Source organism: Neurospora tetraspora (genome assembly GCF_033439725.1).
Source record: "Neurospora tetraspora strain CBS 560.94 chromosome Unknown B0H65scaffold_1, whole genome shotgun sequence".
Taxonomy (NCBI): domain Eukaryota; kingdom Fungi; phylum Ascomycota; class Sordariomycetes; order Sordariales; family Sordariaceae; genus Neurospora; species Neurospora tetraspora.
In genome coordinates, this window is record NW_026944383.1 from 4,113,405 (window position 1) to 4,126,494 (window position 13,090).

General features: G+C 52.4%; 4 protein-coding genes across 4 annotated transcripts; 2 read left to right on the forward strand and 2 right to left on the reverse strand.

The window, feature by feature from the left end:
• Positions 1 to 1,093: 1,093 nt before the first annotated feature.
• Positions 1,094 to 3,108, reverse strand: B0H65DRAFT_450945 (major facilitator superfamily domain-containing protein). Its single transcript, XM_062826027.1, has 3 exons — positions 2,723 to 3,108; positions 1,386 to 2,663; positions 1,094 to 1,319 (listed from the first exon to the last, which is right to left on the reverse strand). Exons 1-3 carry the CDS (start codon positions 2,885 to 2,887, stop codon positions 1,191 to 1,193), a joined length of 1,572 nt encoding a protein of 523 aa, XP_062686527.1. The 5' UTR covers positions 2,888 to 3,108; the 3' UTR covers positions 1,094 to 1,190.
• A 1,339-nt stretch (positions 3,109 to 4,447) lies between these two features.
• On the reverse strand, positions 4,448 to 7,378 carry B0H65DRAFT_450948 (uncharacterized protein). The gene is made up of 2 exons (XM_062826028.1): positions 4,518 to 7,378; positions 4,448 to 4,468 (listed from the first exon to the last, which is right to left on the reverse strand). The coding sequence occupies exon 1, from the start codon at positions 7,320 to 7,322 to the stop codon at positions 4,698 to 4,700; it is 2,625 nt and encodes an 874-aa protein (XP_062686528.1). The 5' UTR covers positions 7,323 to 7,378; the 3' UTR covers positions 4,448 to 4,468; positions 4,518 to 4,697.
• Positions 7,379 to 8,537: 1,159 nt separating this feature from the next.
• B0H65DRAFT_450950 (uncharacterized protein) lies at positions 8,538 to 9,254 on the forward strand. The gene has a single exon (XM_062826030.1). It carries the CDS (start codon positions 8,863 to 8,865, stop codon positions 9,097 to 9,099), a length of 237 nt encoding a protein of 78 aa, XP_062686529.1. The 5' UTR covers positions 8,538 to 8,862; the 3' UTR covers positions 9,100 to 9,254.
• Positions 9,255 to 10,149: 895 nt separating this feature from the next.
• Positions 10,150 to 12,694, forward strand: B0H65DRAFT_37961 (uncharacterized protein). Its single transcript, XM_062823699.1, has 3 exons — positions 10,150 to 10,445; positions 10,514 to 11,305; positions 11,402 to 12,694. The coding sequence occupies exons 1-3, from the start codon at positions 10,262 to 10,264 to the stop codon at positions 12,550 to 12,552; spliced, it is 2,127 nt and encodes a 708-aa protein (XP_062686530.1). The 5' UTR covers positions 10,150 to 10,261; the 3' UTR covers positions 12,553 to 12,694.
• The last annotated feature ends 396 nt before the right edge of the window (positions 12,695 to 13,090 follow it).

Below are 13,090 nucleotides of genomic sequence, written 5' to 3' on the forward strand. Positions count from 1 at the left end.
AGGTGAGTCTGCTGAGGTAGACTAAGCATTGGAATCGGCGAGGATGTTGTCAGCGCGACAATGACAGTCCCTTAGTACCTCGCCCGTGTTACCGTCGCCAGGAAGGTCGCGAATCAGGTTTTGGGTGTCGTCGGTGGTGTTTGTTGGTTACGAGGAGCGGAGGTGATACCGTGACCTAGCTGATAAGGTGCTGGGAATCTCAATGTTAGCGCCATGACCCCTGTCCCGTTCGCTAGCGCGAGTCGACTCCAACGAGAAAATGATCATCGCTGCCGTCGAAGCGAAGTGCGGGGTGCGCACCTTCTACGGAAGCTTAGAAGAAATAAAATGCAGAAATATGATCGACTTATGATGTTTCTTAACTGAAGTCTTCCAATTAGCATTCCCCGCATATTATGTCATCACACTCATTTCTCTTTTCTCTCGCGCCGCATCGTCAAACATCCCAAACGATGCTATCAAGAGCAACAAATGTTGTGAAAGTTAACGTGAGGGAGTGGCCTCAGCTGAAGTCACCAGCACAGAAAGGGGCTTTGTTTACATTTTGCCTAATTGGGTTAGCATGTTGCATCGCAAGGTAAGTTGCTCGTTCGGTGCTGTGTTCGCTGTGGGCTCCAACCGCTTGTGAGGGGAATTCGGAGATGTCTATATAGGCTTAGTGTTTGTGTCAAGTGGGTACCAATGTCCCAACGTGGTCTAGTGGCTGAGTGGCTCCTACCTTGGGTTCACAACCGCAACGTCATCCATTCGATTCAGGTCGAGGGTAAAACTTTCCGGAGTTTTTCCCCAGCTCTTTCTCTATGGGAGAGCTGTCCGGGCAAGTCCTGGGCACTCTCCCATGGTGAGTTCACCTTAGCGTACCTATCCATAGCGAATATATTTATCCTCCAGCGAATATCCTTATCCTCAGCGACCATCCAGCGAGCATCCTTATCCTCAGCGAATATCAGCGAGAATACTAACCCACAGCGAATATACTAACCCACAGCGAGCATATCTATCCCAAGCGGGCATCTGGGTTTTCACCAAGCGGTTTCCCAGCGGAGTAAGTATTTTTTTTTATTGATTTTGTTTTTCGGGTTCGCCTTGGCACATCAATCACAGTCAGGTATTGATGTTTAGGTCATAGGTAAGCTAAATTCACTTTGGTTTATATTCTTTAAAGCCGATATCGAAAAACAGCCGCCGCATCACAGCGCAGCCTTCCCCCTTGATTCGAACGGCAAGGCGAGTACGAGGAGGCCAGAAAATATGAACAAAGCACCACTCGTATAAACCGGTGCAGAAGTTCGAAGATCCGCAAACATGGCAATAATCGGCTACAGTCAATATACGTTAGCAACAGCAAGCAGTCCGCGGGGGTTCACAGAAGACATTGAACATACCGCTATAATCCCGAAGATTCGATTGCACGTGGCAGTCAGCGCATTCCCCGTCCCCCGTTGCGGCGTCGGAAACAGCTCCGGCGTGAAGCTGTACAGCACCGCGTACATGATATTGCTGCAAAAGTTAAAGGCACATTGCCAACCAAGAAGAGCCGCTGAATTCAGCGCCGTGGTTGAGCAGTAGAGGAAAACGCCAGTGAGGATCGTGGACAACGAGAGCGTTCCCTTGCGCCCCAGCCGAGGAAGTTCAACCAGATAACCACCCAGCAGAGCCCCGGGCACGCCAATCGCCGCTATAATGAGCGAGTTCCTGTACGTCAGGTGCGTTGACCCGTCTCCGAACTCCGCGCCTTTGATCGCCTGGATGTACGGAATAAAGGCGTTGTACAGTGGATACCCGAGACCGATAAAAGCCCAGACGGCCATGATCATGCCCGTCGAAAGCGCAAGTCGCTTAGTGGAAAAGAGAGTGCGGACTCTGTCGAACTTGACGTCCTCGAGACGCCGCTTGACGGCATCCGCAACGTTGGCCTTGTGGACGTAGCCCTCGGGCTCGCACGCCTTCAGATCCGCAACCGTCAGGCTGGACGTCTTTCCGTTCCTTCGCGCCACCTCGTGGACGACCCGCACGGCTTCCTCGTCGTTGCCCTTCCCCATCAGGTACTTGGGCGACTCGAAGATGGTGAAGCAGAGGAACCGAATGAGGAACATGATCAGAGTCAGGCCGCCCATGGTGATCACGAAATATCGCCATCCCATATTATCGCCTTTCCTGCAAACCGTGTCCTGCTGGCACGTCAGGTTCCCGAGCAGCGGCCAGGCGATGAGGGTCGCGATCAACTGGGCAAGGGCCCAGTCGATGGACAAGATGGTGAGCAAGAATTGATGCGATGCCGGAAGGAACTCGAGGAAGATGGCCGAGTCCACGGGCAGGTTTCCGCCCACGCCAAAGGACCAGAGGGCGGCAAAGACGCCGATGCCGGCAAAGTTGGGAGCTCCGGCGGCCGCCATCCCGAAGACGGCCGTGACGCCGAGCGTCAGGGTGAATGCCAGCTTCCGGCCAAAAATGTCACACCCGAATCCCCAGAAGATGGCGCCAGCCAGGAGGCCGATATTCTGACTGAGGGAGAGCAGTGGCGGTCTGCTGGGATGGAACTCGTTCGCGATGGGCGTGAAGATGAGCGAGGTGACTATGGGCCAGAGATTGTCCGATGCCCAGCCAAATCCGACGACGACGAAGAGCTGCCATTGGTACCATCCCATGCCGATATCTTGGATCTAGAAGAGAGGTCAGCTGGCCAACTTTGCCATGGAACTGGGTAAGAAGGGGAACGAACCGCATGATTTAGGACCCTGGCTTTTGCTTCAAATACGGGGTCGATCTGCCCCTGAGGTATGATAGCATCATCGTCACTCAGGTCAACGGTTGTTTTGTGCTCAGATTTCGGTACAGTCTCAAGAGCCGTTGGGGCAGTTTTGCTGCTAGCTTCTATGTCCTCCATTATCAAATGCGGGTGGCGGGGAATATCTGGTCACAGAGAAGGGGAGAAGATCATCCATTGGCATCGAGAGCCTCGACTGATGAAAAGAGGAGGAGAGAGGTTATATATGTTAGGTATTACAAGTCGGACCCGTACGACTGAAGCCGGTGAGCATAAATCCGTGTCCGTCTAACATGTGCAATGGCGCCATTGCCCGACCGGCCCTGTGAAGAAATCTCAAAATGTAAGTTGGCGCGCTTTGTGGCGCCCCCTCCTAGACAGTCCCCGCGATCTGCATGTACCCGTGCCTGCATGACTGGTTCGCGAAGCGCCAACTGCATGATGCAGCACACAGAAAGCCAAGTGTTAGGCTTCTCACCTAGTACTGTACAGTTTCCCTAACATTGTACCTCAGTTGCCGCATCCGGAGCTCGTCGAACGCTGCAAGCATTTCTGTACCACAGGGCGAGAAATTAAGGTTCACTTTTTCACCATTTTCATCAAACTTCATCTGGAGAGCATGTGGATGGTGTGTTGCGCACGGATTAAGAGAACAACTAGGTCGCTCAAAAGCTGTTCACACGTAAGACAAAGCACACGTTTCATTTCAAAACTCCAGACACCGTTTCTAACTTGTGTCCTCGTTTATCCCAACAGCTACCTTTGATATTGCTCACCCGGCGCCCCTTTCCCTTCAACTCCCAATAAAAACAATCTTCATCCATTTATGCCGAACTCTATTTTCCACGCAAAACCAGACAAAATCGAAATAAGACCAGAACAAGACCAAACAGCACAACATGAACGCCAAAAAGCAAGACCAAAACTCCAACAAAACCATCTGTATCCATACTTCAACGCAAACGCCGAAATCAATACTGACCAAGTACCCTATGCCGACTTCTCTTTCCACGCAAAATGAGACCAAACGAGACTGAACCAGACAAAATCATAACAAGATCAACACCAAAAACCAACATCAAAAACTCCAACAAAACCAGAACAGACAGAACAGAACCAAAAACAAAACCAAACTTTAACCAAAACCCCAAGGCCACGACAAATACTACCACAGACCCCAAGTCTAGAAAATGTTTTTCTCTCTAGCGCCAAAACACCAAACTCCAGATCCCTTCAAACGAGTGACAGATTGAGCAATCCCTGCTTTTCCATTCATCCTTCAACTTTCATTGCAAAAGATTCCACGAGAAAAGCTTGTTGTTTGGATGACAGTGGTATGGCTGCGAGATTCGCGAAAAAAGAAAGAGTGGCGGTTTGATATCGGACTCGCAGAATGCATAAGATGGGTGTTTTCATGGATGATCGTTCTTCCCGCGGATGGCTAAGAGCGTTGCGAGGACTGCAATACCACACAGCCAAAGCATTGAGATGACGCTCCCGAGAAGCAAGACTTTTCGGCGTTGTCGACGGTTTAGGCTGCCGACTTCTCCTTTGGTGAACCACGCCAGTGTCGTGTCAAACGTGCCTCTATAGACGAGGGGCGCCATGAACGGAAAGACGCAGAGGAAACACAAAAACCAGAAGAATTGTTTTCGGCGGCGTCGTGCTTCCCAGGAGAGGTAACCGTCTTCTTCGTCAAGTCTGAAAGGGTCAGTTACATTCAAATTGGCGATTTGGTGGAGATATGAACCTTCACCATCAACACGCGAAGTTCTTTTATCTTTTCCCCAAAGGTGAGGACGTTCGAAAGGGATGCCCCATGAACGTCTGTAGCTCGAGCTGCTCCGTGCTGAGCCGTGGGCAGAGCTGAAGGGGTTTCGGCAAGACCGCGGGAACACTGGTCTACCAGGGGCTGGTGGGCTTGCGCTGCTCAAGGTTGACAAACGAGTTGCCTCCTGCCCGTTGCTGGTAACTTGGTTTTCTGCGAAAATGTTAGCACATGGAACTGATATGTTGAGCCAGGGTCATACATACGGATTGAGATGTGGTGGTTGGAGACTGGCTCGCGACAGTGAGTGGGCAATGGCTTTCTCGGCAGAGTATGCGGAGTGGAGGGCGCCGTTTTCTTCGCCAACTTGTTGGAGGCCTTCCACGAAAGGCAAGACACAAGGCTGTTCTTTCGTGTCCGAGGACTGCTCTGAAAGGTGTGGTCGTTCGCGTCGCTTCGTCGCTTCAACGCCTGCAGCCTTGCAGCCTCTTCCAGAGGGATCAACGGGAAGCTGAACTGGACTGGTGATTCCGGGCCGATTGATGTATCGGCTTGAAACGAATCGTGGGCTCGGGGAGTCTGCGGTGAGAGTCCAGCTGTTCTCAAACCATGGTCTCTTTGTTGGTTGCCGTTGTCCGGGCCGGATTGGCTGCTCCCATAGGGATGTCTCCGATCGGTGTTCTTGTTGGAGGTCAGAGAACGGAACGGGGCAGTGAGTTTCTCCGCCAAGTATGCTCTTGTAGATGAGCCCTGGCTGCTTGATGTCGTGGCTTGGTCAAACAGTCGGCATGAATCTTGGGGATAACCGTTGACTCGATGGATTCTTGGTTGGGGAAGGAAGACCGGGCGGTTGTCACTCTTGAGTGTCCGAACGACATAGTTGTTGTACTTCCCGTTCATCGGATGTTGCATGATCTTTTCGGTTGATGCAAAAGCGCCAAAGCTTTCGGCGGCAAGGCTTGAGGTGTCGGAGTAGTCTGCAATGCTGCTCCCTGTGGCCCTTAAACCGAAACGAGTGCCGAAGCCAGTCCCGGACGCATAAGCTCGATGGCTGTTGAACTGGCCAACACTGGAACCGACTGTCTCCCACTCCCCTCCATCGCTCTTAACAGCATCGAGGTTCGACCCGACTGTCTCCCAATCACCTCCGTCGGTCTTAACAGCATCGAGGTTCTGTTGAAGAGCAGGGTTAGCAAACTGATGAGACGAAGGATCAAATCCAATATGTGACTGGACAGAAGCCCTTACCTCGTCAAACTCCTCATCGAACTCCTCATCAAACTCGTCCCATGCAAGGTGTTGGGCCGGATAAGATCGCAGAGCGAGTTTCTTCATGATAGGCCTGTTGGGATTGTTGTTGTTTCTCTGAGCGGTGTTGTGATAAGTGAGCCCATTTGAAGGAGGCCTAGGAGGTGCCGCAGAGCCAACTGGGCCACGCGTGGTTGATGCATGGCCAGTGTGGTCGATCTCGTTGGTATAAGTGGTGCTGGCGCCACTGACACGGTGAAGCGCAGCACTGACTTCTCGTTCCCGAGATGGCTGGAGGAAGACCGTGTATGATCCGCGGTCGTACTTGAATGGATCTTCGTCAGAATCTGTTGTAAGACCACCTGTTGAGAAGGCTGCACGGGACAACGCGCCGCTGCCGGTGGTGCTCTCACGAGCCGCTTGGTTGTTGGTCGACTCGTGGTGGTTGGCTTCGAGGTATTGGTTGCCCTTGCTGGAGCCGGCGGACGTTCCGACATTGTTTTCGTCGCAAATGTCAAGAAGCTCTTTGATGTCAACAGAGCTCGCGGATGACATGGTTGACCAGGAGTGCTCCCGAGAGATGTTGAGATGACAATCTGGGGTGCTGGTGTGGTCCTCTGGGAGGTTGGTACGGATCACTGAGGGTGCCGGGGCCGTTGAGGGATGGATTGCCGGGATCGGCGGCTGAGGAATCCGAGGAGGGGGTCCATGGCTGCGGAAAAACTTTGAAGTACGACCAAAGGGGACAGAGGTGGTGTTTTCTCTGGTCTGAGGAGGCTCAATGGTCTCTCCGTTGTCCAAGGTGTGGTGGACTGTTGCATTCTTGGTGGAATGGTTGTGCGGGCCATCAGCTGAGGGTGAAGAGTCGATGGTGGTCGAAGGGAGGTACTGATCCACGATGTTTTCGACGGTGCTTCCAGTCTCGCGAGGTGTGTTGGTGGAGTTGTCAGGAGTGTTGTTGTCAACAGGATCCTTTGCGGCGTGGCAACTGGCGCGAGCAGCCGGAGTCATCTCGTCCCAGTCAGGGTAGGGAGGGGTACGAGTCCTGAAGTCAGGAACACTGGATGAACGGCGACGCAAGTGAGTAGGACTGATGCGACGTCCGCGGGAGAAGCCATCATGAGTCGGGCAGCGGTGCGACTCGGTGGCAGGATGCTCGTCGGTGTCGGTGGTTGACTTGGAGTAGACGGCATTGACAGAAGAGCCAGCTGATGACTCGCACGGGATGGAGGCAGAGTGAGCGCCGTTGTCCGTGGTGTGTGCGGCCTGCTTCGCAGCTTTGGTGGTGATGGCCTGGTGGGCCTCGTCGAGACTGGTGAAGACATGTCTCGGAGTGATGGAGCGCTCTCTGGGCAGCGACGACCCGGTCGAGCCTGCAGACTTGACTGAAGCAGGCATGTTGTTGATGGTAGAAGCGGAAGGCTCGTTGATGTGATGGTTGCCGATGGAGAGGCTGGTGAAAGCGCCAAAGTTGGTAGAGGTCGTCATGGTGATGATCGAATGGATGATGTTTGAGCAAGTTCGAAGAGTCAAGAACATGAATGCAGATGATGGTTTGAAAATAGAGTTTGTGCAGAAAATGCTTTGCAGCGTGCTTGGATGGTTCTTGCGATGGTTGAAAGCGTTGGTACAGACAAAAATGCGTTGCAGTTGACGATGAGTCGTTCTTGCGAAGTGGTTGTAAAGTGGAAGAGTTGGGAGAAGAGGACCAGACCTGGGGGAAGACCTTGGGCACTGCTCTCTGGCTCGGGACCGAACTAATTTTTTGTAGGAATTTTGGGAAGGCGCGTTGCAAAACCTGGAAGGGTGCTCTGAGAAGGAAGGAGCGCGGGTTAGGTCGGCGCGTTAGGGCTGGACGCGCTGGGAACAGCGAACGATGGAAGGCGCGCGCTGCCAAAGCTGCGAAGAGGAGGAAGGTGCGATCCGCGAGTCCCCTCTGACGGGCCACGATGGGGTTCCTCGACCTTTCATCTTGTCGCAACTGAGCGTTAGTTGAAGGTCGTCCGTTGGCTGCATGCAGGGGGACAGGCTGGCGGTTTTTGTCTTGATCACATTCATGCGATGGTAGGGTAAGACTTACTATTTGCGCGGTTCACTTGGGGCCACAGTCAAGCTGGAGATTCAATCCGTAATAAGAAGGATGCCTCAAAGCTGGAGTAAACTTGGAAAAGGGGGGACACCAATGAGCAGGATGTGGGTGGTGCAAAACAGACATAAAGGTCAGATAGTGGTGTTGCTCATTGTAAACATTCACACGCCAGCCTTGATGGAGACATAGCGGACCATGACGAAACGCACCATTACAAAGAACTGCGCCCTTAGAACGGCAACATAGAGACAGAGCACTGGATGGCCTGGGCTGAGACTTCCCATGGTTCCTTGCCAGTCTCAACATCTTGGCTGTGTCCTGAAGTCGTCTGAATGAACATGTTGATCCATCGGATATGGATCTCGAGCAAGTAAGGTACGTAGGATGCGTTAACACAAGATACAAACACAGAAATCTTCGAGTTTAAATAGATTGTCTAGGGGAATTCAGTTCGATGGACGTCATATGCAGTGGACATGGACGAACGTTGGTCAACGCAGCTTCTTGTTTACAAAGAACTCCTGGCAGATTTCAATGCTCGAGCTCATGATATCACTCACCGAGTAATGTTCGGAAGGTCTTTCCTCCACCATCGAAAAGCTGTTGGAACATAGACACCCAGGGCTGTGACACCTCGTAGACCATCGTATATTTACTAAAATCACTGGCTATATAACTTTACTAAACCACAAAAACTCTGATTGATCCAACAAGTCACAAGCAATACTACTACTCCACTGGTTTCCAGAAGACATCCGTTTTCGGAAGAAAATTGAGACGCGAGTGTCCTCACAATACAGGCTATTGTAGTCGCCAGAAATCAGTGTCAGATCATTTGATGGGGTTACCGGGGGGAGGCATATTCAAGGTATCATTACAAGTACGTTTGATCGAAGCTCCAAGGAGATATCGCGTCAAGCTACATGTACTGTAGGGGTTTGGACATAGGACTTCAACGAAATATGTTCAAGTTGCTGCCCCTGAGCCCCTATGCCATGGATGCTGGGTCACTCCACTGTTTGTTTACATGTTTCCCCCACATTGAGTCTAACGATAGGAGAAATGAAACATGGAAAAGAAGAGAAGCATAGGGAGTTCCAAAGTTTGGTGAGAAAAGCAGTACACTCCAAAGTTTCGCTCATCAAAAGCGAACGTCGTGTAGTGGGTGGTCTGACAGCACTAGGAAAACCATCGCACCCGTCATGGCGGCACTGGTGTAGTCTGTAAGACCAGACTGGTTGTAGAATATTCTACCGGCAGACGTTGTGATACCATCCGGTCATGTCTCAGAGTATCTCAACCCTTTCCCAGTCCATCATGCTGGGTGTGCCGGTTTCCGAGCTCTGTACATGGAGCAACTTGGACGGTTGGGTGAACTTACATCGTGTGTCGTTGGGAAGAGGCTCTAAGGATCTAGACCGGTCCATGCAAAGACCACGCCGCTCACGTAGGGGCGTGGCTTTATCGAAGTTGCATCACATCCGTGATCCCATTGGTTGGAGTCGAATCCATCGTTCTTCTCCAAATACCGACCCACAATCCCACACACGGCTAGTTATCGCGAAGCCCAGTAGCTTATCGCAGAAAAGTCAGGGACCGAACCAACGAGGGCCAGGCTAACGTGCCGACGGCCGTGCCTGCCCTGTCTCTGCCCGTGTTTCGGCATTCTGGTGGGGTAAGGTTTCGGCCGATGGGGGCGCAGCATGCCCGGAGCTGGACGCCCAGTGGTCGACCTCCCTTCGCCGGTGGGCGTGGCGTGGTTCCAGGTTGTCATCGCGATCGGTACCCCGACCCCCGTAACACCTACCCTAACCCCTAACCCAACAGGGCAGACTTGACTTCACAGGCAGGGCACCCGCCCCCCGGTCCCGGTGACACCTGAACCATCCACAAAGTCACAACTGGAAACCATCACCCACCCGCGGATTGCATCGAGGGAACTTGCACCAATCCAACTGAACCCAAAGCAACATTCGTGAAGCTTCCACACATCGCATCACATACACGCAGAGGCACCGCAGAAACGCACCCCCGCAGGCGCGCTCACACACATAAACGCAAGAGCTGGTTGTGTCTGATCATTGTGTTTCGACAGATTCTTTCTGCGGGCTGGCCTTCGTTTTTCGTATATTGATATACGCCGGCATCTCTCCGCAGCAAACATGACTCGACCGGTCCTCGCTCGCTAAATTACAACTCTGTCCTTATCGATACCCAACGCGAGATTTAGCTACAATAGGCTTCCAGCAGCATTGCTTACAACACGATTTCGATGCCAAACCCATAGCTCAGGGGAGCTTGGACTGAGTGGCTGGGACAGGTGTCACAAGTCAGACAGAGTCCTCGAGTCGACAGCAACAGCAAAGATACCCCACGTAATAATCCGACAATGGGAGATGGACAAGATCAGATGAGGGCGGCTACTGCTACTCCGCAGGCGCCTAGCCTCGAGAGCTTTCCTAATGAGATCAAACTCCACATACTGTCGTGTAAGTCTAAACTGGCACCTACACTATCCCATTTCTCCGGTTTCTCCGGTCTTCCATCCTGGGGTAACCCACAAAGACCCTCTAGTTAGCTTCAAGCACCTAAATCACGGGCCAAGAGGTATAAGCTGACAAGTTTTCTGTTGCTCGCCTAGTCCTCGAAGCACCGCACATTACGAATCTGCAACTGGTATCCCGCGCTTTTCGAGACCTTGCACGAGACAATAGCTTCTGGCGTTCGCGATGCCTGCAAGAATCTTCCTTTCTCGAAAGCCTCGAACGACGACGGGCCTTTGGCCGGCTAGCCACCCAGGGGCTCGGCGGAACATTTCAGATCCAGCACGATGAGAGCGCAATGGGGACAATTTGGCAAAACGCTTATCCTTCTCCCGATAGCAGCAGTACCAACACTCCTGGCAGTGGAAGCTGGGCGACACCGACAACGCCGACAATCCTGAAGAGCTTTCGCGCGTCCAGCAAGAAGGAGCAGATGCGGATCATGGCGAACTGGGATCCTTGCTTTCCTACCGAGAGGGTCTCCTGGTATGAGGAGTACATTCAGCGTCATGCGCCTGTTGCCATCAATTGGCTTCCGCTGCCCCACGCCCATGGCGCCAAGTCCGAATATGTTGAGGCAAGAGGTGTTGCTCTATATCGGCCCGACAATCCCCGTATGGAGCAGGGTTTCGAGGGGAACACCCGGCCAGCTTCTGATGAAACACTCCTTGCTGTCTCGCCGCTAGACGATGGCAGTGTCTGTATCTGGGACGTCAACGGAACAAGAGGGCGAAAGGGAGCGATTCTGGCCAAGAGTGCGCCCGGGCTTCTCCTGATAAACGGGCCAGGGGCAGATAACAGCAAGCGGTCGCAACGGGTAGACTCAGGCGTCACAGAATGTGTCAGCGTTGACAGCAGCCTTCATCGAGCCTTTTTTGCAGTCCAAAATCGTACGTCATCATCTCGCGTTTGTTTGAATTGAGCGTATTGTGCAACTTTTCAGTAGGCTAACTCGAGTGCGCATTTGTGCATCTCCCGGGGAGCAGACATTATCGAAGTTGACTTGCAGAGACTCTCGGTTGTTGACTACGGATCCTTCCCGTGGTCTATTACAACTTTATCTGCGGCCAGTCCTACGGTACCACTCACCGTTGGGACAAATCTCGCACTTCACCTGCACGATTATCGTTCTCGGCAACGGTTTCGAAGTGCCCCTGAAGACGACCAGGTTGACTTCAAACTTACCGGCGCACAGGCCATGTACGAACGTGGGATCAGGAACATCTTCAGCGACGAGCCGGTTGGCTCCTGGACATCACTCGCACAACCGGGACCATTGAGTATCCTACATCTCCAGCAACCCGGCCAACAGGCGGAGTTGTCAGACGATATATACGTTGCTGGTCGATTCTCCCACATCCTGCATTATGACAGACGTAATTTGTCAAGAATCAGAGGGTCGATCAACTCGAAAGCAAGACTATGCAGCATGACATCTCTCCCGTTCCCGTTCTCTAAGCGAGACAGTGAGCTACGACGAAAAGGAGAGCTCACATTGCAAGAAGTCGAGGGGTCGAAGAGTCTTCATGGCGGCAGAACTTTGATCGCCGGTGGAGATTACAACATGAAGGGATCCCTAGAGATTTATGGCCTAGCACCACCAGACTCTGGTAAAACTTTGATGGGAGACTTGGACGACTTTGCATACCAGAATCGCCAGTCAGCATCAGGCTCAAAGGTCCTCTCGGTCGCTAACCATGGCACCCGGATTGTTTTCTCGGACGGATCCGGCTACATAAAGTGGTTTGAAAGAGACTGCTTTACCGAGGTCCGCCGATGTAGGATCGGACACAGCGAACAGGCTCAGGGGCCCTCCATCTTCGCCTCGATGCCGGGCTCCTCGGACATAGCCAGGAAACTACTCCCGACGCGGGTAGGCGAAGCCAAGCAGAAGATCAATGACAATGACCTGCTGTTTTGGACGGGTGAGAGATTGGGGTTGTTGAACTTTAGCGCGCGCCCAGGCTTTACGGCTGAGCAGTTCGAGGAGCAAGTTGAGGCTGTCGACGACGAGACACGGGCAAAAGAGCGGGAGGAGAGAGATTACACTGAAACAATGCGTCGCGCATTGCAGAGGCACGCTGACGACGTCGCGTTTACGAGACACCTCGGCCTCGGTAACGGTTCTTTGAGCTGATCGCCCGCCCGCCCCATCTGTTTGGATAACACTCGTTTCGGAAATGGATATGCTGTGCTCCGCCGATGTTGGCGGGTAAATCACTTTGGAATATCATCGGAACGAAGGTCATGATGGCTACCGAGGCTGAATACAATGTCAGTCCCTTATAGAGATGGACTGGGGTGAATTGAAACATTGACGACAGCGATGGAGCTTTAAGGGTTCTTTACCGTTTGACTGGATAGCAAGAAATATACCCGAGCAGGGTTAGCGATGTATTCATTGGTCCTGTATTGCGTTTCATGTCTCCCAGAGTCTTCAGAATGGGTCATGAATATAAAGATGATCAGCAAGGGTGGTGTAGTCGTTTTCCTTGGATACCCACCCGGCATGATGAACCAATTTTGAGTTTAAAGGCGGCCCATTTTGTCTCATCATCGTGTTTCGACCGCCTTGCAAGTCGGCTAGGAACTATGTACGGTACTCGGAAGTGTCGTCAGCCCCAAGTTGAGTTTGAGAGAAGAGAAAGTGTGATAGGGAGAGAATGCCGATAATG

Bases quoted from the DNA above. Each gene is read 5' to 3' on its own strand.
- B0H65DRAFT_450945 (XM_062826027.1), bottom strand. From the start codon at position 2,887: ATGGAGGACATAGAAGCTAGCAGCAAAACTGCCCCAACGGCTCTTGAG. The intron at 2,664-2,722 runs GTTCGTTCCCCT...CCTCTCTTCTAG, and splicing joins CCAGGGTCCTAAATCATGCG to ATCCAAGATATCGGCATGGG. The intron at 1,320-1,385 runs GTATGTTCAATG...TATTGACTGTAG, and splicing joins GAATCTTCGGGATTATAGCG to CCGATTATTGCCATGTTTGC.
- B0H65DRAFT_450948 (XM_062826028.1), bottom strand. From the start codon at position 7,322: ATGTTCTTGACTCTTCGAACTTGCTCAAACATCATCCATTCGATCATC.
- B0H65DRAFT_450950 (XM_062826030.1), top strand. From the start codon at position 8,863: ATGCCATGGATGCTGGGTCACTCCACTGTTTGTTTACATGTTTCCCCC.
- B0H65DRAFT_37961 (XM_062823699.1), top strand. From the start codon at position 10,262: ATGGGAGATGGACAAGATCAGATGAGGGCGGCTACTGCTACTCCGCAG. The intron at 10,446-10,513 runs GTTAGCTTCAAG...TTGCTCGCCTAG, and splicing joins TAACCCACAAAGACCCTCTA to TCCTCGAAGCACCGCACATT. The intron at 11,306-11,401 runs GTACGTCATCAT...CCCGGGGAGCAG, and splicing joins CTTTTTTGCAGTCCAAAATC to ACATTATCGAAGTTGACTTG.